Raw genomic sequence first — 24,444 nt, 5'->3', positions numbered from 1 at the left:
TATATTCATAGATTCACTTTTTTATTAGTTTTATGTCAAACTTTGTGATGTGTTTGATAAAGCACTAAAGGCCAAATAGCACACGAGCCATATTCACCAAAACCAACCCTGTGAGACCGTTGCAACTGTAGGATTTTAGTTTGTTGCTAATCGAATATACAATTGAGGCCCTAAAAACTAAGTACACTAGCTATATTTCAGCTTTAATATAGGAGTGGCAACAAGCAGAAGTAAATCACAGCCAAAGTAGGGAAGTTGCTGTAGCAGGAGGCCGTTATAGCTCATCTTTTAATTCTTCTTCTCCAGGGCCCTGTTCAAGGCTTCACGGATGCTCTCCTTGTTGTTTGATATGTTATACGCGGTCAGCTCCACCAGAGCCTCAAAATCCTCTTTTGAGTAGGTCATGTTCTGGGTTGTGTATGGAGAACTGATGCTCCTCACATCCACCTCCCCAGCTTTAAATTCTTCCTCAGTCTCACGCTTCACACCTGTAAAGTCAAATGATGATGGTTAGTTTAATCACGTTTCACACAATACACAACTCAAATAAAGCTATTGTTCCTAATCATTCAATGATTAAAGACATATGTAAAAATAAATGTCTCCACTGGCCCATTCTGGTCGGTCAGTTGTACTTCCTTCCTTCAAGTCCTCTACACTGAAAAAACTGAAACATTGACTTTAATTAAATGTATTATGTCAACAAAGTTCACATAACTGTATCAGGTTAATTGAAATGAAAAATAATATTAAGATGAAGTGTTTTGAGTTATGTTATTTCAACTTAATATTATTGATTTTAACCAACCAAACACAGTTATTTGAAATGTGTTGACATAATACATTTAATTAAAGTCAACGCTTCAGGTTTTTTTCAGTATACTAGTATCTTATCTGTTCCTAGGACTGCAATCTTCTGGACAGAGATCTCCGATGTTGTTCCTTTACTGAGCCACAGTATCACTTTGGGTGTTTCTGCCATGGATGCTCCAATCACCACTGAACCTCTGTTGACCTTCCACAACTTCTCTAGCTCCTCTCAGAGCCCTTCGTATTTCCCATGCTCCATGTGTTCCTTCTTCCTGATGGTGCTGTAACTTGGGATCGCTACGTCTATCGGCCTTCTTCTGCTGTTTCATCATCACCATTCTATTAGTCTGGATCTGGAAGTTCCACAGGATCATAGCTTCTTTCTTCTCAGCCACCTTTGGAGGTGACATCCATTTTGTCCACATGACCACAGATGTTTGTGTACACTATGATCCACTGGCCCCACATCCTCCCCATCTTGCTCCAGGGCTTTCTTGTCTAGTAGCATGCCAGTAGTTCCATTTTTTCTGCCCTGGTATTGTTCCAGTAGCCCATTTGGCATTGGGTTGCCCTGGTTCTCTAACGAGGACCCGAGCAACATCCGTCATGACCCTCATGTGCATTAAGGACTAGACTTGCCACGCCCTCTGATTGGGAATCAGAATACAGTGCAAAAGCTCTGATAAATCTGATGTATATTACCTGGCAGTGTTATTACTCTGTGTCTGGTTAATGTGTACAAAACAATTAGCTGATATACGCCAATTGGTCATAAATAAGCTGGGGGTTAAGGTGCCGATCATGAACCACAACAACCAGGGATCTGGTCATTCCACTCTCACATTATATCCTGTCAGAAAGGTGTGTCACCTATAAATACATTGCTCTTTGTGTTATTCCAGTATGAGCATTGGAGGTCTGCCAGTATCACTCACACTTTAAAAACATCCTCACATGACCTTTCAACTTGAATAGCTTCAAGAGACTTTCCTTCTGTTCATTGCAATTGATTCCAGATATAAAGCATAAGTTAAAATAAATAATGAAATAAAGTAAACATCAACATTGTTGCTGGGGAATTCATCAACTTAAAAGAGCATACCTGGTAGTTTGAAGTCTTTGAATGTGACATTGACGAGTGGGAAATGGACCACTATCGGGGCCTTGGGATTCTCCTTGTCCTCGATGATGTAGACCTCCTGCTGAGGCTCCTTGTCCAGACTGGCATAATCAGCATTTGGAAAGGGGATGTTGTGGTTCTCACAGTAAGCAGCTGTCGCCTTTAGGACCTGATGGATTAAACATAGTTATAAATTGATGATTTGATATTGAGGGATTTAATTCAGGAAACATTCTGTCTCTCCTTCTGTGTACCTGTAAAATATTTTCTGGGTCCCATGAGTAACTCAGACATATGATGACATCCACGTCTCTCTCTGGTCGCAGTACAGGCACACAGCCGATGTTGATGTCCAAACCAGAATCGACCAGGCGCAGGGTGGAGTCACTGGGTGTCAGTTGGTTTGGGAAGGCATCTGGATGTGTGTCTGGACAGAACACAGAGAAGGATGTAGTAACACATAAATGACTGGCTTGCACATGGTGTCATCTGTGCTGAACTTGTGTGTGCAGGAATGCTACGCCCCAGCCGCTGAACTGAAACATCCGTGGCACATTTGAGTTGTCTGAACTGAAGTGTGTTTCACACTGTTTTGGGGAAAATACAATATTAAGCATATTGAATCGAAGCATGTAACTAGTTTGATGTTGTAGTCATGCTGCCAGAATCCTGCTAATTTTACCGTTAAGAGCAGAACAGTTCAACAGCTGATTCAATCAGTTGAATCCAAAAGCAATTATATTCTGATAGGGCCACACATTGGGATGGAAGTAAATTTGAGCAGGTGGGGGAGGATGGGAGGCCAACAGGTCAAATCACATGTATCACAGCTATTTTATTATTGTATTTATTTAATGGCAACTGGAGGTCAGAAAAATAGCTAAAAAAACACTGGTATCAACATCCCAAAGTGCGATATCGCCACATCTAACTGGGAGGTCATTGATTAGAGAAAAAGACGGATGGCAGCAAAGAGAGGATAGAGTTTTCCTCCAAGCAGGAGACCCACCCAGTACTGGGATTGGCTTCTTTATGTCAAAACTGGAAAAACATGATGCACCAGTGCTTCAAGTGCTTAAACCCCACCCCCCCATATATTCAGGTTGAATAACGAAGGGTAACATGTGATCACTTAAACTGGGTATCCCTGGAATGCTACATGTACTTACCCAAAATGCATAGCAGCGAGAGGCTCAGTATAGTTCAACATTTTTGTATTTTCTTAATTGTGTAACATTTTTCTGAAAGTGTAGCCAACAGATTTCAGAATCTACCTTTCCAGGCTAAAAAGTTGCTGTGTGTGTTGTACTCCCAGTGCAGGAAGAGACCACACATGAAATTGTAAATTTCAGCGATGACTGGACGGCTTGAGAGGTACCCACTCAGATTCCTGACCATATCTGTGATGGGATTGAGTGTTGCATGTTTATTGTGTGTTGATGGTGCAGTTCCATTGTCTGTTAAAAGAACAGAAAATCTCAGTAATACATACATTTTATTTTGTAATTTGTGGTAAAGCATTAGTGTCCCTGTAGGACCATGGTTGTATCGCACCAACATCTTTTTTTTAAATGGGCCAATCAACATTTATTATTCACTGCTATTTATAAAGTTTTAAGTGGATGTTTAAGATTACAAGATAATCTTAGAAAGACTAGCCTTTTTCTTCACTGTAAAATGTCTTATTATGTGTATTGGTGCACTATGAAATTAAGTACCTGTAGCTATGTCACCATAATCTGGTTCCTCCAAGCTGTTGCTAGATTGCGTAGTCCCAGTAGCAAGCAACCATAGTTTGTGAAGGCTGAGCGAAAAGGCACTGCTCCATATCCCTGGAATGAAAATAAACCGGAGGGTTGGACTAATCTGAAATAAATACCAACTTGGTATTGTAGTACTGTGCATTGCCACAGAAACAGTGGTTTTACCTAATAGATAAGGAATGCGGACTTCTGGGATTTTTTTTATGATACGACCCAGGAAGTATTGACTCCCGAAGTCCTCACTTGGGACAAACGCCCCATACTTCGGGATGCCTACCTCGTAGGGAGTGAACTCACACCACTCTGTCAACAAGATGTAGTATATTAGTAGCAGACAAATGAATATTTTTCACAATTTTCATTATGTGTTTCCACGCTTCTGTGAGAGGTGTATATGTGCTTGTCATATGTCATCAGCCTGGTCAGTTTATAACTGTTACAGTTATTCAAATTAAAAATATCTTGGATATTTACCAGCTTCAGGTTCACAACCCCTGTTGCAATCCTTCATGTTGACCGCGTTGTATATGGGTAAAGGGTTTTGGCCTTCGTTCACTGCTCTCTGCTGCTCAGACAGGGTACTGTCGATTTTCTGCAATTCCAATCACATGTCATCACTAAATACCACCTCACGTTGGAATCAATCCAGTTGCAGACCAGCTGCTGAGAAAGCATTAAAACTGTGACAAACACGGCTGGTAAAAGAAAACTTAAAATGAGGGTGCAAAAAGTCATTTAAATTTGAAGCTTTAAAAGTCATATATAGTTTAAGGTTATAACAGGATAAGTTCAGCTACTCACCTTCCCAAAGACAAGATGCTCAAGGATCAGGCCCGCTTCGTCAATGAGTGACACGTGGTGACCCTCTTGCTCTTTCTGAGCGGTTTCTTCGCTGTAATATTGCAGTTTCTCATAACTGAAGGCACTCAGGACACTCTTGGTCATTTGTTCTTTTGATGCTGAGATGATACTGTCCATATCTTCCTGTGACCAGTTATCTTCCTGATACAGAGTAGACATGGCCCTGTTCAGATGGGAGATAATCATGTTTAAAGGGTTTCAATAATTGAAAAGCAACTCATATAACCAGGCAAACTATTTAACCATAGATTGCTAAGTGGCTAGAACGCAACACATATATTTATAAATATATATAAATGTTGGGCAGCACTAACCAGGCGTATGTGTGACATTATTTACAACTTGCCATTATAACATGCCATATATTTACAACCTGCTCAAATGATAACCTGGTTGCTATTATTGTCGTAGCAACTAGGACACACAGTATTTATGGTGAACATTAATATCAGACATCTTTCTGATTAATGTTCATTGACATGAAGTGTTATATATCTTCTGACAATACTTCCATTAAACACTCAAAAAGTATTTCAAGTTTTATTTGGATCCAAATCGTGTTACTGATTAGTCTGACTGGCTTCGGTGGCATCGTCCATGTTATATGAGTAAACTTCACTTAATCTATGGAGCTACGGGGACAAACATTGTCACCAGAAGGAATGTACATTATGGGGATATATGCATCAAGGGATATTATTTTTGTCATTAAGACAGTGAATGTCTACTGTCAAGCGTCCGTTAGCAACGCCAGGCGAAACGCCGGTGAACAAGCAGTAATCCACTCCAGTTTGTAATTGCCCCTGCACAATATTAGCATACCATTAGCCACATAAGATAAGATGTACCTTTATTAATCCCTGTGGGAAAATTCAGTAGTTAAAGCAGGAACAGAATAAGAATGAAAAACAGGACAGTGTGGTTCACAGGATAATAAAACAAATAAAATGATGTAGGCCTACAGGTAGGTATCTGTTAAGACAAAAAACGGAATTAAGGACTTCAATGAACATATATACATTTTGCATCCGGATTGTTAAATATATTTACATTGATTGATTGATACAGGTAAAAGTGTTTGTGCAAAAGTGCAGGTATTATATGCCGTCCGAGTTATTGTGATTGAGTGACATATTTGAAGTTGGAGAGTTGTTGCATTTTAGGCATTTTAAATCTTTTATGCAGGCTCAACATCTCAGCTCTCAGCTCTCAATGATAGTGACAGTCCAATAATATGTTGAATTTCCCATTTTATCCAAATTAGAAGGCCTACCTGTTTCTCTTCATGCAAGATTTTTTATAGAAGTTAAAAGTCTCCTATATGCTATATTTGAACAATATATTATAGGGCCTGTCCAACAACCAGCACCTTATCGTGGTGGAGAGGTTTGTGTGCCCCAATGAACCTGGGGGCTGTGTAGTCTGGAACCTTGTGTTCCTAGTAGGGTCTCCCATGGCAAATTGATCTCAGGTAAGGGTCCATACAAAGATTGGTTTAAAAGACCTCATGAAAAACAAACGTGAAAGTGAGGATACCCGGCCCGGATTGAGATTACATTAATGCCAAACTTTCTCTGCTGACTGGCAATTGTGGTGATTTAAGGGCCCATTGTTCTTGTTGCACTTTAGCCGTGTTTAAAAGACCACTTAGTAATATGCAGAGCTCAATTCAGCTCATCGTTTTTATAGCTTGGACATTGTTACAAGGGCTGCCCCTTCTCAGTCTATTAGTCGATTATATTGGTGGTATGGTCGACGAAGATTTCTTTAGTCAATGTGACTTAATGTCATGATTTATACTGGTCAAATAAATGTGTAATAAAAATGTCAATGTTTACAATTGCTTTATGTTTGTCATTTTGTTTTATTAGATTTATTGACCTCAGGTAAACATTCCTGGAGTAAAGGGTAAATACCGTTTAAAAAAATGAAAATGTAAAGCATATATTTTGATAATTAATAGTCCAGTTTTAATTAAATGTAGTTATAAAATATTGAGTAAATTTGAGTAAATTTAAAAGATTTGTTTTGTTAAATAATAGTCTCCTTTTCAGTTACATCTACCTATCTTTTAAATTATATCTAAACATTTTTTTTTGTTGTGATTTTTACTACTATTGCATTAACTTAGGAGTTTAATTATAATTACTCAATTGTATATATTATGGTACTAAATGTAGTTATTTTAACCTACCCCCAATGATTAAAAAAAAGAGAATAAAGGAGTTTGGACAGGATTTAAAAATTCATCAGCAGGCAATTGATCAAAGACAGGTTTACAACTGGGGCTTTCACGCTCTTGCTACGATAAACGGAGCTGTTAGCTGGATATGCTGTTAGCAATGCCTTCTATTGCTTTCCCTGCTTGTTGTTTCAAAGTGTCGGCACCGAAGCGTTGTGGACAACGACGGGGGTACAAGATTTAAAACAATTTACAGAAAAATGCAAACGGCCACGAAAGTAGCCGCAGTCATCTAGACAACAGTATGAGGCTAAACTTTTTGGGCAGGCTTAGCATTGCTGAACAGCTAGATGAAGGCTACAGGATCGGTGTTAGAAGGCACAACCAAGAGGAGACAAAAAATCGACACATCCTGTCCCGAATAATAAACTGTGAAATTTTGTGGATCATTTGAGTTGGCTTTGCGTGGCCATAATGAGAGTGAGGGCTCCGATAATCCCGGGATATTCCGTGGTTTGGTGGATTTTGTTGCCTCCCTTGATGGACTGTTGAAAGAGCACCTTGAGAATGCGACTGTATTTAAGGGAACTTCAAAAAACGTGCAGAACGAGCTACTGGACTGTATGTTGTCTGTTGTTAGGGAACACATCATCAAAGAAGCCCAGAGCAGTGATTTTTTAACAATCCATGCAGATGAGACAATCGATATTTTGCTTTACAGTGCCAACTTGTTCTTGTGCTGCGCTACATTGATGATAAACACAACGTGCAGGACATTTTTTTTGAGTTCATCCCCTTTGCAGTCAGCTACAGCTGAGTCCATTGCTACAGCATTAAAAGAGGGTCTTTCTGCCATCCTTCCTGAGGATCAGAAAATCAAGCTCATCTGCCAGGCGTATGATGGAGCCAGCGTGATGAGGGGTGCCACTGCAGGTGTTCAGAGGAAGATAGTACCCAAATGCCCACTACCTCCACTGCTACGCACATCAGCTCAACCTGATAATGCAACAAGCCACCTCTCACATATCCAAAGTGAGAATTTTCGTTTCTGACCTTGGTGGATTTGCCAGCTTTTTTTCCAGATCACCCAAGCGGACAGGTGTTCTTGTTAAAATAGTTGTCCATAGGCTGCCAACATCCAGCAACGTTAGATGGAACTCCGTGCAATCAATACCGTGTTGGAGCACAGAGAGGACCTCATTCACGGTTTTGAGAGCATACGTGACTCTGGTAACGTTGACCCCAGCACAGTCAGAGAAGCAGGAGCCTTCGTTAGGCTAATGGAAGATCAGGATTTCAAGTTCCTTCTGCAACTTTTTCACCACATAATGCCACATGTGGACTTCTTCTATGCCAAGCTCCAGAAGAATAACATAGATTCGGTCCATATACTTTACATGGCTGCATCCAGCAGTTCCAACAGGATATACAAAAGATCAGGTAGTAGCTGTATTCCTGTTATTATTATTATTTCTTTTCCGAAAACCAGCACCTTATCATGGTGGAGAGGTTTGTGTGCCCCGATGAACCTGGGGGCTGTATTGTCTGGAACCTTGTGTTCCTGGTAGGGTCTCCCATGGCAAATTGGTCTCAGGTAAGGGGCCAGACTAAGATTGATTCAAAAGACCTCATGAAAAACACACTTGAAAGCGAGGATACCCGGCCCGGAGGAAGACCGTGGTCCCCTTCTGGAGCCAGGCCAAGAAGGAGGACTCGTCGGCGAGCATCTGGTGGCCGGGCTTGTCACGGAGCCCGGCCGGGCACAGCCCGAAAAAGCAACGTGGGCAACACCTCCGCTTCCCCGTCCCGCGGGCCCACCATCTACAGGAAACAGCGATGGGGTCGGGTGCGCTGCCAGCAGGGTGGCAGTGAAAGCAGAGGGTCTCGACGGACCAAACCCGGGCTTCAGAAGCTGGCTTTGGGGATGTGGAATGTCACCTCTCTGGGGGGGAAGGAGCTCTGATAGGGGTTGGACTCTATTCTTCTCCAGAGTTGCCCAAGATGTGAGGCGCCGAGCAGGTGTGGGGATACTCACAAGCCCCCGGTTGAGTGCCGCTTTGTTGGAGTTTACCCCAGTGGACGAGAGGGTCGCCTCCCTACGCCTGCGGGTTATGGGGGGGAAAACTCTGACTGTTGTGTGTGCTTATGCACCAAACAGCAGTTCAGAGTATTCGGCCTTCTTGGAGACCCTGAAAGAAGTCCTGTATGGGGCTCCTGATGGGGACTCCTTAGTCTTGCTGGGAGACTTCAACGCACACGTGAGCAATGATGGAGACACTTGGAGGGGCGTGATTGGGAGGAACGGCCCCCCTGATCTGAACCGGAGTGGTGGTTTGTTACTGGACTTCTGTGCTAGTCATGAATTGGTCATAACAAACACCATGTTCGAACATAAGAATGCTCATAAGTGTACGTGGTGCCAGGGCACCCTAGGCAGAAGGTCCATGATCGATTTTGTTATCGAATCATCGGACCTGAGGCCTTGGACACTCGGGTGAAGAGAGGGGCGGAGTTGTCAACTGATCACCATCTGGTGGTGAGTTGGGTCGAGTGGCGGGGGAAGCCTCTGGACAGACCTGGTAAGCCCAAACATGTAGTGCGGGTGGACTGGGAACGTCTGGAGGAATCCCAAGTCCAGGAGGCCTTCAACTCACACCTCCGGCGGAGCTTTACAGGCATCCCTGTGGAGGCTGGGGACATTGAACCAGAGTGGGCGGTGTTCAAAGCCTCCATTGCCGAAGCTGCGGCGGGGAGCTGTGGTCTCAAGGTCTTAGGTGCCTCAAGGGGCGGTAACCCTCGAACCTCCTGGTGGACACCGGTGGTCAGGGAAGCCGTCCGACTGAAGAAAGAGGCCTTTCGGGATATGTTATCCCAGGGTACTCCTGATGTTGTTGCAAGGTATCAACAGGCCCGAAGAGCAGCAGCCTCAGCCGTGGCCAACGTAAAGCAGCGGGTGTGGGAGAAGTTCGGAGAAGCCATGGAGAAGGACTTTCGGTCGGCACCAAAGTTGTTCTCGAACACCGTCCGACACCTCAGGAGGGGGAAGCAGGGAACCATCCAAGCTGTGTACAGTAAGGATTGGACGCTGTTGACCTCAACTAATAGGGTGTTACGGCGGTGGAAGGAACACTTGAAACTCCTGAACCCGACAACTCCGCACTCTATGTTAGAGGGGGAGCTGGGGTATAAAGGGGGATCAACTCCAATCTCACGGGGGGAAGTCACTGAGGTAGTTAAACAGCTCCACAGTGGCAAAGCCCCGGGGGTGGATGAGATCTGCCCAGAAATGCTGAAGGCTCTGGGTGTTGAGGGACCGTCTCATCAACATTGCGTGGAAGTCGGAAACAGTACCGAAGGAGTGGCAAACCGGGGTGGTGGTTCCCCTTTTTAAAAAGGGGGATCAGAGGGTGTGTGCCAATTACAGAGGCATCACATTACTCAGCCTCCCCGGGAAAGTTTACTCTAAGATGCTGGAAAGGAGGGTCCGGCCGATTGTCGAACCTCAGATTGAGGAGGAACAATGTGGTTTTCGTCCTGGTCGTGGAACGACGGACCAGCTTTTTACTCTCGCAAGGATCCTGGAGGGGGCCTGGGAGTACGCTCTGTGCTTTGTAGATTTGGAGAAAGCGTATGACCGGGTTCCCAGGGAGATACTGTGGGAGGTGCTGCGGGAGTATGGGTTGAGGGGGTCTCTACTCAGGGTCATACAATCTCTGTACTCCCAAAGCGAGAGCTGTGTCCGGGTCCTCGGTAGCACGTCAGACCGATTTCCAGTGAGGGTTGGCCTCCACCAGGGCTGCGCTTTGTCACCAATCCTGTTTGTGATATTCATGGAAAGGATTTCTAGGCGTAGTCGTGGGGGGTTCTGCAGTTCGGTGGGCTTGCACCACTGCTCTTTGCAGAAGATGTGGTCCTAATGGTTTCATCGGTCTGTGACATTCAGTACTCACTGGATCTGTTCGCGGCTGAGTGGGCAGCGGCTGGGATGAGGATCAGCACCTCCAAATCTGAGGCAATGGTTCTCAGCAGGAAACCGATGGACTGTCCACTCCAGGTAGGGAATGAAGCCTTACCCCAAGTGAAGGAGTTCAAGTATCTCTGGGTCTTGTTCTCGAGTGAGGGAACAATGGAGCGTGAGATGGGCCGAAGAATCGGATCAGCAGTTTTTACCGCACCGTTGTGACGAAAAGAGAGCTGAGCCAGAAGGCAAAGCTCTCTGTCTACCGGGCCATTTTCGTTCCTACCCTCACCTATGGTCATGAAGGATGGGTCATGACCGAAAGAACGAGATTGCGGATACAAGCGGTCGAAATGGGATTTCTCCACAGGGTGGCTGGCATCTCCCTTAGGGATAAGGAAAGAGGTGAGTTTATGGTGTAGAAATCAGGCACAGTATTTCTATTGTAATCTTTTTGGAAGGATGTTTGCCAACTTTTTACCTACTTTGCTTTGATGAAATGTGTTTATTGGGAACTAATATGAAAAGTTTGAAATGTGACTGCAAGGAGCTGAAACAGAGCTTAGTCTCATCTATAGCAAGGAAGAATTCAAATCTGTCGTGGTGCTATGGACATATTCCAGTTGTTCATGGAGAATAATCTTGAAGAAGTCTTTTCAGAGACTGTTACTCTGCTAAAGATCCTCATTACCACACCCATGACCACACGGAAGCTGAGAGGTGCTTCTCCACCTTGAAAAGGATTAAAACCTTTTGCAAAACACCATGGACCCAGGAGAGGTTGAATATATTGGCCATGCTGTCAATGGAAAAGAATCTGGTGACAGAGATAACTGACTTTAATCAGAAAGTCATTATGAAATTTGCAGGCCAGAAGGAAAGGAGGGCAACATTCAACAATTCAAGTAGTGCTAGTGTCCATGAATCACAATCAACTCCCTTTAACATTACAGTGGTGGTTTAGGTTGGTGTTTTATGCGCCTCCCCTAGAAATGTTGTCACCAGCCGCCACTGCTCAAAATACCAAACAGATCACCCATTGTAGCATGCCTCATCCCCCTCAATCTCAGCCCTGTTCCTGAGGTGCTGATTCTGTGACTGTAGCTTTAAATTTGAGCTGACCAGAAGCTGGCCACGCCCCTTTGGAGCGTCACACAGCTCTCTGTGAAGAGATACATTTCTACCGGAGATACTCAGCTAAACGCTGCCGTGATTAAACCCCATATTATGTTCCAAAACACATCAAGCATTATTTCTGAGACACTTCTCAGTGTTTACCACTAGAACAGAGACATTATATGTATTATATATACAACAACTCTAAGTCCCTCCTGCTGACATTCTGCTGAATACACAGACACACAAAGGAGCTGTGGAGGGGACTCAGCTCGCGTCTGTATATGGGACGATAGGTTGGGTCGTGTCACGTAGGTGGGACGTTGGGTAAGGAGCAAAAGAGAGAGGGTTGTATTCTCTGACACTTTGTGAGTCTCCTTACACACTGGGGACACATATTTATGTATAAAAGACATCTGTGGCAGCGGGGTGTGGTTAGGGCGCCGGCTGCTGGAGTGGTAGGAGTGGCTCAGCCGGAGGCCAGACAGCTGATCGGGATCAGGTAATCAGGCACTGATTAAAGTCATGGTCCTAACCTGGTTCTGGGTTCTGTTGCAGGAGACTGGGTCCTGAGGGAGAACTATCTCCACCTCCCACGCAGGACGAGAGCGACTACCCAGCAAGAACGTTGTTAACGGGCTGTTCGGAAATAAAGATACTTTGTTTCAAAGTACCAGTGGTCCTTCCATCATTGGGAACCCAGGTGTGAGCCCGAACGCTCACAACATCAAAAAGTGCATTTTGCATAATTGGGGATCTTTAAGGAAATGCACCAACTAACCAATTGAATGAAAAAATTAAGTCTTTGTGGCTCTCACTTGGTGTGTTCTTCCATTGGTTCAATCCCCTAAATAACCGGTTAAGGCCCTTAATTCACAGACCCACTGCCCTGTTTCCTGGTATTAATTGCATCTTTTCTATTTGGCACATCCCAAAAATGTAAGACATTGCCTTTATTTGCTGTTCTTAGTAAGTATGAGAAGATTGATATTAGCATATTTTCACCCAAATGTTAAAACATGACAAAGGTCATGAGGACATTTGACTGCAGGTTCACTCACCATGTGGATCCAGAAACACCAGTGATGTAACTGACAGCGTCCAGGACTCCTGTATCTTTCAGACCTTTCAGACTACCCAGCATGCCCGTCATTGCTCTGGCCCCCCCTCCTGAAGCCACCACTGCTATGGTTGGTACCTGAACAGAGAATGAAAAGTGTGATTCTTGTAGTGAGGCTGTATTTGGTGCTTTAAACCACATGCAAACCTCTGCATACTAACATGCTCAAAATGGCAATATTAACATGCTGATATTAGCTAATGTAATAAAGTCATTACATAATATCCTTTGTGGAAAATTATTTCCTGTACTTAATTGAATCCATATGATACTGCCATGTATGAATATCACATGATTGGACATGTGATTGTAACTGTGTTTGTCTGGAATCCTGGCACACTTTCAATGTATCTTATATTTGCAAATTGACATTAGGCAGCGACAACATGAAGGCAATAGTAACAAAGTGAAAGAGTTGCACTCTACCTTGTCAGGTTGAGGTAAAGAGCCTAGGCCTAAAAAGTTCTGCAAAGCCTCTGCAACAACAACTTTCCTCTTCTTCAGAAACTCTTTCTCTTGAGATGGGATGTCAAAGTCCAGACGAACTCCAAAAGTGTCCTGCTTTCTGTGGATTTACAGGTAAAGTGTGTGTAACAAAACATGAAGCTATAGCATTGACAAAACTGAAATATTATGGCTGCACCCCTGAGCACTGTGCCTCCATGTTGGCCAAGGTCAGCTGTCCATATACCTTTGGTCTGGGGCATATTTTATTGTTGGGTCGAGGCTCCTTAGTTCCAATAACAGACCTTTTACTAACATTTATATTTTAGACAATAGTGTTCTAAAGACTTTCAGAAGTTCGGATTTGTCCCATTCCAGTTTTAACAGGACAATACCACTGTGCACAATGTCAGCTTCATAAACAAATGGTTTTCCAGTTTGTTGTTAATGAATCTGACAGGCCTGCTACTTACTACTACCCCTCTCTTTAGAGACTTGTGATTGGATCTTAAGAAAATACTTTTCACATTTCTCATCATTGTGTGCAAGCAAAAAAAAAGTTTTAATCAAATGTGGCCAAATTAGAGTAAAGGCTTCCCCGATGAGTGGAGGCTCATTGCCCATGGTTTTGGAATTCGCAGCTCAACACAAGTGGGTGTGGACATACTTCTAGTTATAATGTATACTGAAAGTAAGAAGTCCCTTACCCTTCATGTGTATGCAACTGCAAATCGATCTCAACCTGTAAAAGGAAAAGGTGACATTAATATAAAACAGGTATAAAGTAAACTAGAGAGCAATATTATTTTCAGGTTATTTCACTTTTATCTTAAAGACCGGGGTAACTTGGCCGATGGCAGGTCGGTCAGAATGCTTAATAGTACTGCCAGAGGGTGTGAAGCGATACACATACTGCAATATCTTTATGAGGATGACTACATTCAAATTAAGCCATATACACGATTTGATTTGATTTGACAGACATCTTTGCAGTAAATGGATCAATCAACAGTTCTCAGTTTACATTTTGAATGGTTTATTTTGTTTGTTGCTACGTAATTAGCATTCGCTACATGTCAGCTCTTAATATCAGAAACTGCACTGACCTCACCACCTTCAAGAAACTCACAAAAACTTACCTCTTCAAATTGGCTTTTTAATGTCTGTTTGTTGTTACATTGCTCAATGTTAATGTGAGTTTTACTTTATTTGTTGTCTTTGTTTTTTATGTACCTCTGTAAAGCGACTTTGAGCACCTGTAAAAGCGCTTATAAAATAAATGTTTTATTATTATAGCTAGTGAAGGTTCTTACCTGACCAATGACAAGGGACACTTTGCCTTTGTGTTCAGGTTGTAGTGGCTGGAGATGTATAGAAGTTTCCATTGGATGTACAGGGGCCTCAGAGCTCTGACACACAGAGAAAAATAACCATGTTATACAGTCTTTGAGTTTAGCATGAGCTTGTGGCAGCTTTTGTAGAAGAAATCTGCTATCAAGTATTAGAAGAATAAAAGAGTGAAGAGTAACTTTCCTTACTTAATTCCCTCCTCCCTCACTAGTTTGTTAATCCCTTTAAAAGTTCCGTCAATGGCGTTAGAGGATGAAAAAATGCTGAAAAAATATAAAATATAAATATTTTTTGGTAACACTTTATATTAAGGTACGCAATTCACCATCAACTAGTTGTTAATTAAAATGCATATTAGCAGTATATTGGCTCTTTATTAGTCATCATAAAACACTTATTAATGCCTTACTTTACATGACAATATTCTACAAGTAATAGGCCATTAGTTAAGAGTTTTTCCTCGATAACCCTCTAATTAGTGCTTATTTTTTGCAAGTAAGGAAGTTGTTGTACATGGGTTTTGGTCTTATTATGGTCTGCTCAATATGGGCCTAATAAGGTAGTAGTACCACAAGAATAGTCATTCTCCCATAATAACACCAAACAAATATGGTCCATCCTTATGTAACAAGACATGAAACTAAAAGTGTTAATTGTAAGTGTTAATAAAGTTGAATTTAACAGTCCGGAATGTGTTAATGATTATGAAACCACATTGATTTTAATGCATTACAATTTTTGTGCAGTCAGTTTTCATAAAAAGTACCTCTGGTTTCTTTAAAAGACAAAAGTGTCAGCTTCTGAAACTCCTAAAATATCATCATACAGTAAGTACTGAATATTTATTGATCAAATACGAAATACCAGGATGACACAATTTCGTTAAAATAGCCTTTTGCCTTATTTTGTATAAATCACAACAAGCTTGCAAGATCACTTGGAAAAGTGAAGCCACATCTCTCATGATCCTTGTTTCGTGTCTGTCATGTCTTTGTGTTGTGTGTTTTATTTTGTAATGTTTTCCCTCTTATTTCATGTTAAGCTTCACTTCCTGTCTGCGTTTCCCTCCTGTGTCTGATTGCTGTTGCCCCTGTGTTTCTCCTCCCCCTTCCAGCTGTCTCTTGTCTTGAGATTACCCATGTGTATTTAGTCCCTGTTTCCCTTTTGTCTGTGTTCGGTCGTCGTCATTTCTTCCCTGATCTTGTCCAAGATACCTGCCTGTTCCTGTCGCCCTTCATGTCTGAAGCTAAGTGTTTTTCATGTCCTGTGTTCCCCTTGCTTCGTGTTTTCGTCAACAGCTGTTGAATAAAGCTTGCTTTTTGTTTGGAACCTTACCTGCTTCCCCTTGATTTACTACACTTGGGTTCTGTTTCCCCAACCCTGACAGAATGACTGAACCCGATATGGATCCAGCAGTACTTTTTGAGGATGCTATTGTGGAGTATTCGTACCACATTTTAAATATTTATGGAGAGTGGAGGAGAGCAGGTTCTAAAGAGGCTCAGGATACAGCTCCTCTTCGTGCACGCCGGGAATTGGCAGATAAGCCATGGTTAGAGAGCCCACTGTCAGAATATTTAAGGACATTTGTCACTTCCCCAGAAAGCCTGCACCCTTTCCTTAAACCTCGTGTCACAGCAGTGACGCTTCCTGCAGCCAAGCCTCGTGCAGCCAAGCCTCCTGCAGCCAAGCCTCTTGCAGCCAAACCTCCTGCAGCCAAGCCTCCTGCAGCCAACCCTCCTGCAGCCAAGCCTCCTGCAGCCAAGCCTTCTGCAGCCAAGCCTCCTGCAGCCAAGCCTCCTGCAGCCAAGCCTCCAGCAACCAAGCCTTCTGCAGCCACGCTTCCGGCTGAAGTTTGCAGCCATATTTCCAGGCCAAGCCCTCGCCGCCATGCTCCCAGCTGCAGCCCGGCCCACTCCAGCCACTCCTGTCCTGTCGGCGGCCCAGCCAACTCCAGCCACTCCTGTCCTGTTGGACGCCCGGCCGACTCCAGCCCCTGCTGTCCTGTTGGACGCCCGGCCGACTCCAGCCCCTGCTGTCCTGTTGGACGCCCGGCCGACTCCTGCCCCTGCTGTCCTGTTGGACGCCCGGCCGACTCCCGTCCCTGCTGTCCTGTCGGCGGCCCGGCTGACACCAGCTTCGCCTGTCAGGGGCCCCGCCGACTCAAGCTCATGTGCTGCTGACGCCAGTACTACCGGGGGCCCCATCAACGCCAGTACCACCCGAGTTCCCGCAGAAGCCATCTCCTGCCTCTTCGGGGGTCCCGCTGATGCCAGTACCAACTGGGGTCCCGCCGACAACAGCTCATGTCCCGTCGGGGGTCCCGCCGACTGGTGCTCCTGTCTCCTCGGTGGCCATGCCGCCTCCTGCTCCAGGTGCTCCTTACTTTCCACTAGAGGCGTCTCGCCATCCTCCAGCCCGTCTTCCAGAGGCGTCTCGCCGTCCTACAGCCCGTCCTCCAGAGGTGTCTCGCCGTCCTACAGCCCGTCCTCCAGAGGCGTCTCATCGCCTTCCAGGCCATCCTCCGGAACTGTCTCGTCGCCCTCCGGAGTTATTCTGCCGTCCTCCGGAGCTGTCTCGCCATCCTCTGGAGCTGTCTCGCCGCCTTCCAGGCCGCCCTCCGGAGCTGTCTCACCACCTTCCAGGCCGTCCTCAGGAACTGTCTCGCCGCCCTCCAGAGCTATTCCACTGTCCTCCAGGTCGTCCTCCAGAGTTCCCTCGCCATGGTCTACGCCCTTGCCTCCGCCCCTGTCTCCGCCCCTGTCTCCGCTCATGTCTCCGGCCTCCGGAGTTCCCTCGCCGTGGCCTCCGGCTTCCGGAGTTCCCTTGCCACAAGCCCTGTCCATGCTCTGTCTCATGCTCTGCCCTGCCTGTGGGCCGTCCGCCTGAGACACCCTCCTCGTCTTCTGCCTTTCCCCCAGGTCATCCGCCCGAGACACCCTCCTTGTCCTCTGTCTTGCCCCCGGGCCGCCTGCCCGAATCCCACCTCGAGACCCCCTCCACCCACCCTTTTGGCCTTAGTCATGCCTGTTCCTGTCGCCCTTCATGTCTGGAGCTAAGTGTTTTTCATGTCCTGTGTTCCCCTTGCTTCGTGTTTTCATCAACAGCTTTTGAATAAAGCTCGCTTTTTGTTTGGACCCTTACCTGCTTCCCGGGTCCGGTTTCCCCAACCCTGACAAACACCCGCGCCACGCAGCTCATGTGGTCATGCAATCACATGGAGGTGCATGTAGATACACATGCACAACTCCACAAAGATTTATTATGGACTTAATAAAGGAGCAGAGGATAACATTCCAAAATAAAAATAAGAGCATACAATTTTAGAAAGATGTATGCAATGTAGGTTGAAAAGGAACACCTTACACTGATGTCTAACATTTAAAACAAACTGACGATTAAATGACAATTCAAACTTACTGCGACTCCCAGTTCTGTCTCCAGGTCTCTGTTGATGTAGAAACGTTTCCAGGTTTCCTTTGCATTGAATGTTTGATTCTCCGGATAGGCACCTCTTAGTTTCAGGACCTTGTTCCTTAAAGCTGATACATTGTATAAATAACAATTTATCTGTTGCTTGAAAAGTCAAAAATAGTTCTCATTATATAGAGTCATGATATCTTCTGCTCATGACTTCCCCAAGGAGTCTTGATTTTTGTGTTCTGTTCCTGACTTTTTAATTCAACAGCTACACTTAGGCTGTATTGCTCACTTTCACTAACACTGGATTTATAGATGGATACAAGTTCAAATTCATGGCAAACACTGTAAGATTCTGATTTGTTGTACATGTTTTTGTCTGGTTTTATTTTTAAATACATTCTTCTGTTTTTCTGCTGCCTCCATGGCTCAAGTCAAGCAGTCTTGTCGCTCAGGAAGTTTCTTAACAGAGGGAAATGACCCGAATGTAACTGGCAGCCATGATAAGAGCTGTTTGAGATGATGGAAAAGGAGCCTCATTCTTCCTTTGTTATCTCTTTTATCAAGTATACACTAGACTAGACCATCCTACCAGAGAGCATGGTACTGCTGTCCCACAACACTTTGCGTCCTCCACATTCAAAGTGACGCACCGCTCACAGGAACAACCAATGGTGATAAATGCAGGTCCTCTAAGCTATACTGCTAACTTTCTTATATGTTTTGAACTTTAAACAATGTTAAAAACAAAGGCCAAGGGGGCCGCCTTGTGGCTGTGTTTGGTTCTGCCCATGACCCTTTAAATTTGATAACAATACATGTCTTATATCTCTGAATGTCATCTGAATCTGTCTTCCAGTTGATGAGAATGTTTTTGGCAAACAGCACAGTGATAACATGATCAAACATTACTGTAGCCTACTCACAGTCATGCCTTTGTAGATTTTGAACGTCAACATCCAGTGCAGAGAACGGAGCCGCCTGAAAGACACACAGAGATTAGGCACTCTGGTTAGGGTAATCACATACAGCAGATTTCTTCAACAGGGGGTACAGGAGGCACTGCAGGGTGGTTGCAAAATATTTGTTTGATTGGACAACTTTTTAGGTTTTTTTTAAACCAATTTTTTCCCCACAAATTGAAATGTCTTTAAATACAAATGAACATTAATCCAACTTATTGTAGCGAAGGGGAAAAAGGAGGCAGAAGACATTGTCTTTCAGTCAGCAATGCACACAGTCAGCGACACACAAGAGCTGGGCACCGGTTCACTCACAGCGCAAGACTAGCCTAGATCTGTCCTGACAAGCCTCATGTACACAAAGAGGAGGACCCGCCACTAGTGGAGTAAAAGTACACCATTTACCTCTGAATTTTAGTGGAATAGAAGTACAAAGTAGCAAAAAATATAAATACTCAAATAAAGTACAAGTATCTCAAAATTGTACTTAAGTACAGTACCTGATTAAATATACTACGTTATTTTACACCAGTGATGAAATGTCAAACTGGCAGAGTTGAAAAAAGGGAAAAAGCTTAATAAAAATTATAAAAGGTATAAAAACAAAAGTCTTACACATTGTGTTTTTTGATACCTGTTGAATGTTACTGTAGCTGAAAGTATGCATGGGGAATAATATGGATATTATTCTGTATTCTGCACAGCTAACTGCATTGCTGTCTCTGACCAGGACTGAATCTCATCTAGTCAAAACCAGTGTTCTACCGGACTGTTGCTACAGTGGAATCTGCTGCAGTTGTGAAAACAGTAAGTAGCCACAATGTTAATTTGTCACCGGTAAATTGCATGTCTTCTGGTATTCCATATTTGTTCAGGAGAATGAAGTACTGATGTCACTTTGGTTTCTGGATTTGTTCTTAAATGTATTCATTTAGGTGTTAATGCTGATATCATGTCAAAAGTCTTACCAGAAGGATGCCATTTGTGATATAATCAGAAGGAGGATCCTCACTATAAAAAGACACACATTATTCATTTCAAACCCAAACAGACAATGTTTTATAAGGACTCAAGAAGTGAACATTTAAATGTTTTGTGAAATGACAGATTAGAAAATATAATATACAGTTACCTCTGAAGTAGCTCAAATTCCATTAGAAGTTTGGCCTCTGTCTATAAAGAAAAGTGGACATGGAAATAACATTTAACCCCATTGTAAACACACTCACTACTAAAATAAGCAACAAGTTGATGTACAGACGTTTCTACTTGGGATCAAATTCAGATCAGTTCTAAGTGTTTTAAAATGCTACAGTGGAAGGGTTTTTCTGTGTTACTTGTTGCTTTTACCTTAGCATGTAGGACAAATTCCTTGGTCTTTTTCTGCCCTATTGTGAGGTTTTTGATATCAAACTGAAGCGTGGAGATCAGGTCATCTGGTGACCATGTATCCTCATCATACAGCATGAACTCCAAAATGTTCTGGAGAAACAGCAGAGGAGGTTGTATTGTTGAGGTTATTTAAGCTTGCTACATGTACATGAGTGAGGAGAGATAAGGTGAACTTGTTCCTTCCAGGATGGATTGATCTCTGAGATGGTGTCAGGTATTGAGGAGACTCACTTTCACTTTGGTGGGGACCCTAAATGTAAAAGTTTCATTCCACTCGGGGTTGTTATTGTTCCACACAGTTGCTGTGCGGTAGGTTCTTGCCGTTGCCGTAGGTAGAGTGAGAATAACATAGCAGTCAGATTTGGAAACTGTAACACAGAGACAGGAAACATTTCTGTTAATGCAATTACAAATACTATGTGTGTCAGTTTCATGAAAAATACTAACCAGCAGCTTATTGTGTTGGAGAGGTTTGTGTGCCCCGATGAACCTGGGGGCTGTGTTGTCTGGAACCTTGTGTTCCTGGTGTGGTCGCCCATGGCAAATTGGTCTCATGCAAGGGGCCAGACTAAGACTGATTCAAAAGACCTCATGAAAGCCATTATAAAAAGTGAGGATACCCGGCCCGGAGGAAGCCCGGGGTCCACTTATAGAGCCAGGCCCAGAAGGAGGACTCGTCGGTGAGCGTCTGGTTGCCGGGCTTGCCACGGAGCCCGGCCGGGCACAGCCCCTCTGTTTCTCAGTCCCGCGGGGCCCACCACCTACGGGAAACAGCAATGGGGTTGTGTGCGCTGCCAGAAGGGTGGCAGTGAAAGCAGAGGGTCTCGACGGACCACGTCGAAACGTCACCTCTCTTGGGGGGAAGGAGCCATAGTTTGTCTGGGAGGTGGAGCATTACATTACAAGTTGGATCTGGTGGGGCTCACCTCTATGCAAAGCGTCGGCTCTGGAACCTTACTTCTTGGGAGGATCGGTTATTACCGAAAGGAAGACATCGCGGATACAAGCAGCTGAAATGGATTTCTCCACAGGGTGGCTGGCATCTCCCTTAGGGATAAGGTGAGAAGTTCAGTCATCCGGGAGGGACTTGGAGTAGAACCTGGGGGCTGTGTTGTCTGGGACCTTGTGTTTCTGGTAGGGTCGCCCATGGCAAATTGGTCTCATGCAAGGGGCCAGACTAAAACTGATTCAAAAGACCTCATGAAAGCCATTATAAAAAGTGAGGATACCCGACCCGGAGGAAGCCCGGGGTCCCCTTATAGAGCCAGGCTCAGAAGGAGGACTTGTCGGCGAGCATCTGGTTGCCTGGCTTGCCACGGAGCCCGGCCGGGCACAGCCCCTCTGCTTCTCCGTCCCGCGGGGCCCACCACCTACGGGATCCAGCAATGGGGTTGTGTGCGCTGCCAGAAGGGTGGCAGTGAAAGCAGAGGGTCTCGACGGACCAGACCCGGGCGGCAGTGAAAGCAGAGGGTCTCGACGGACCAGACCCGGGCGGCAGAAGCTAGCTTTGGGGACGTGAAACATCACCTCTCTGGGGGGGAAGGAGCCATAGATTGTCTGGGAGGTGGAGCGTTACCAGTCGGATCTGGTGGGGCTCACCTCTACGCAAAGCGTCGGCTCTGGAACCTTACTTCTTGGAAGGATCGGTCATTACCGAAAGGAAGAGATCGCGGATACAAGCGGCTGAAATGGTTTTCTCCGCAGGGTGGCTGGCATCTCCCTTAGGGATAAGGTGAGAAGTTCAGTCATCCGGGAGGGACTCGGAGTAGAACCATTACTCCTTCGTGTTGAAAGGAGCCAGTTGAGGTGTTCGGGCACCTAGTAAGGATCCCACCTGGGTGCCTCCCTAGGGAGGTGTTCCAGGCACGTCAGCTGGGAAGAGACCGAGGGGTAGACCTAGGACCAGGTGGAGGGATTATATCTCTTCGCTGGCCTGGGAGCGCCTTGGAATCCCCCAGTCAGAGCTGGTTGATGTGGCCAGGGAAAGGAAAGTTTGGGGCTCTCTGCTGGAACTGCTACCCCTGCAACCCTACCATGGATAAGCGGGAGAAGATGGATAGATGGATAGAAAAACCTTCACAGCACACATCTTTACCTAAAGATCCTGTAATGGGAATGTGGTACTTACAGTAATCCATGGAGGGAACTTTTTCTGCCCTAAGTATGGTGACATTCAAGGTCCAGTAGGACACAGCTACCTGTTGAATAAGCCCAATACAAGCAATTATTACACAGCTTCGTTAAATACCTGATTCTGATATGTCAATTTGGAAAATTCAGAGGTCGATAACACACCACTGCTAAGCTAAGATAAGCAAAATAATGACCGTTGCTAAGGAGGATCCAGGGAGAGAAGGAAAGAGGGTAAAAGACAGAGCACTGGACATCAGAGTTTTCACCAGAAGAAGACAGACAGGAAGTGAACTCTTACAGGAACATGTATGGGCTCTGGCAGAGTGTAAGGACTGTAACAGAAACAGTGGAACAGAAACTGTGAACAGACTTGGACAGTTACAGAAAACCTTGAAAAGTGCTGCCTTCATTTTAAATGATGTTGTTTCAATGTCGATATGAAAATAAAAAAACCCAAATGTTATGTTTTTGTTCAATGCAAAGTTTGGAAAGATACAGTTAATCAGAAATTCTAATATTATTATTGTTAAGTTTACTGTTAGCTGCCCATAATGTCAACAGAATATAAAGCTGCATAAATAGCTCCACAAGCTACTGGAACACTTGTGGTTCCATTAAGTTAGCAGAGGGTTTCAGAGCAATACCACTGAACAACTGCACATCACAGAAAAGCACTAGATTAGCTAAAGCAATTCATTACCATAGGTGGGTATCACCATGGATGGATCTGGATTTTTTTCAAAAAAGCATTTATAAAATTGTAACTAAGTTATTGAAACCAATTTTGTTTCTAGAAACAAATAAAAAGAATAAAAACAAGTTTAGCTGTATAAATAATTCTTTAGTTATTCCCCAAACTGCATTTAGTTTCATGGCAGTCTCGGGGCTCTAACATGTTCTACTCCATGAGGGGTTAGACAGCTTTCAAACAGAAAGAGTTTTTCAGGGAAATATTTAATGAATCTGTTATATAAGATATTTGTTCCTGGAACTGGAGAGTTACCACTTGTACATTTTTGAGGTATGTTATGCTTCTTTATACTTTCACTTTACTACATTTTTTTAATCAAGTTTTTACTTTTTACTCCACTACATTGATTTGACTTTACTTTAACTTGACTTTACTAGCTACATTGGAGTTATAGCTTAATAATACAGAATATAAATCAACTAATAAATCATTATGTATTATAATAGGTGAAAAACAATACTTTGTGTTTTTATCGCCCGCACTATATAAAAGCTATACTGGAGAATATTATGTCAAATGTTCTTGAGGAGTTTGATCTTCCTTTATCAACACTGGAGGTTAAAGTCTCTACTTATTACGACTAGAGACCAAACTAAACTAGATTTCGATACATTTGTATACGTGTGCTGTTGTTGCTGTCTGGCAGACTCCAACCCATCCACACTTTGAGCTGCAAGGTGCTGTATGGTAGTTGATAATTTTACCTCTCGGTGCATGATGAATTCCTTGCCACTCCCACACAAAATTAAAGTATGAGAGCGTCCCGTCTTTTTCCAATGCAAAACTAAAGTCCTGGTTTAAGTCCTGTGAGAAGCAAAAGTGCAGACACACAATCACACACACACACACACACACACACACACACACACACACACACACACACACACACACACACACACACACACACACACACACACACACACACACACACACACACACACACACACACACACACACACACACACACATAAACCTTGCTATTAAACCTCCAACGTCTTCAGTTTCAGTAGCACGTCTGTTCTTGTTTCAGGACACATTAACAGGAGCCTAATATCTGCTGAA

The 24,444-nt window shown here is 44.0% G+C and overlaps 1 protein-coding gene across 2 annotated transcripts; it reads right to left on the bottom strand.

The window, feature by feature from the left end:
- pla2g4f.1 (phospholipase A2, group IVF, tandem duplicate 1) lies at positions 1–24,444 on the bottom strand. Of its 2 annotated transcripts, XM_063875493.1 has the most exons (20): positions 24,087–24,444; positions 22,627–22,696; positions 20,730–20,866; positions 20,457–20,588; positions 20,239–20,279; positions 20,075–20,117; positions 19,071–19,125; positions 18,145–18,266; positions 14,688–14,783; positions 14,082–14,116; positions 13,357–13,495; positions 12,872–13,008; positions 4,495–4,717; positions 4,168–4,285; positions 3,859–3,996; positions 3,649–3,762; positions 3,205–3,387; positions 2,185–2,357; positions 1,913–2,099; positions 1–488 (listed from the first exon to the last, which is right to left on the bottom strand). In XM_063875493.1, the coding sequence occupies exons 1-20, from the start codon at positions 24,096–24,098 to the stop codon at positions 289–291; spliced, it is 2,355 nt and encodes a 784-aa protein (XP_063731563.1). In that variant the 5' UTR covers positions 24,099–24,444; the 3' UTR covers positions 1–288. The 2 variants fall into 2 exon arrangements, with proteins under 2 accessions (XP_063731563.1, XP_063731564.1); XM_063875494.1 differs by lacking the exons at positions 22,627–22,696; positions 24,087–24,444 and adding an exon at positions 20,946–22,340.

This window comes from Eleginops maclovinus, chromosome 22 (genome assembly GCF_036324505.1).
Source record: "Eleginops maclovinus isolate JMC-PN-2008 ecotype Puerto Natales chromosome 22, JC_Emac_rtc_rv5, whole genome shotgun sequence".
In the NCBI taxonomy this organism is placed as follows: Eukaryota; Metazoa; Chordata; class Actinopteri; order Perciformes; family Eleginopidae; genus Eleginops; species Eleginops maclovinus.
This window is presented reverse-complemented; position numbering and strand designations above follow the sequence as displayed.

Excerpts from the sequence above, each read along its gene's own strand:
- pla2g4f.1 (XM_063875493.1), bottom strand. Across the intron at positions 20,589-20,729 it reads GGGTCCCCACCAAAGTGAAA|AACATTTTGGAGTTCATGCT; the intron begins GTGAGTCTCCTC and ends CTGTTTCTCCAG. Across the intron at positions 14,117-14,687 it reads TGTCCCTTGTCATTGGTCAG|GTTGAGATCGATTTGCAGTT; the intron begins GTAAGAACCTTC and ends TTCCTTTTACAG.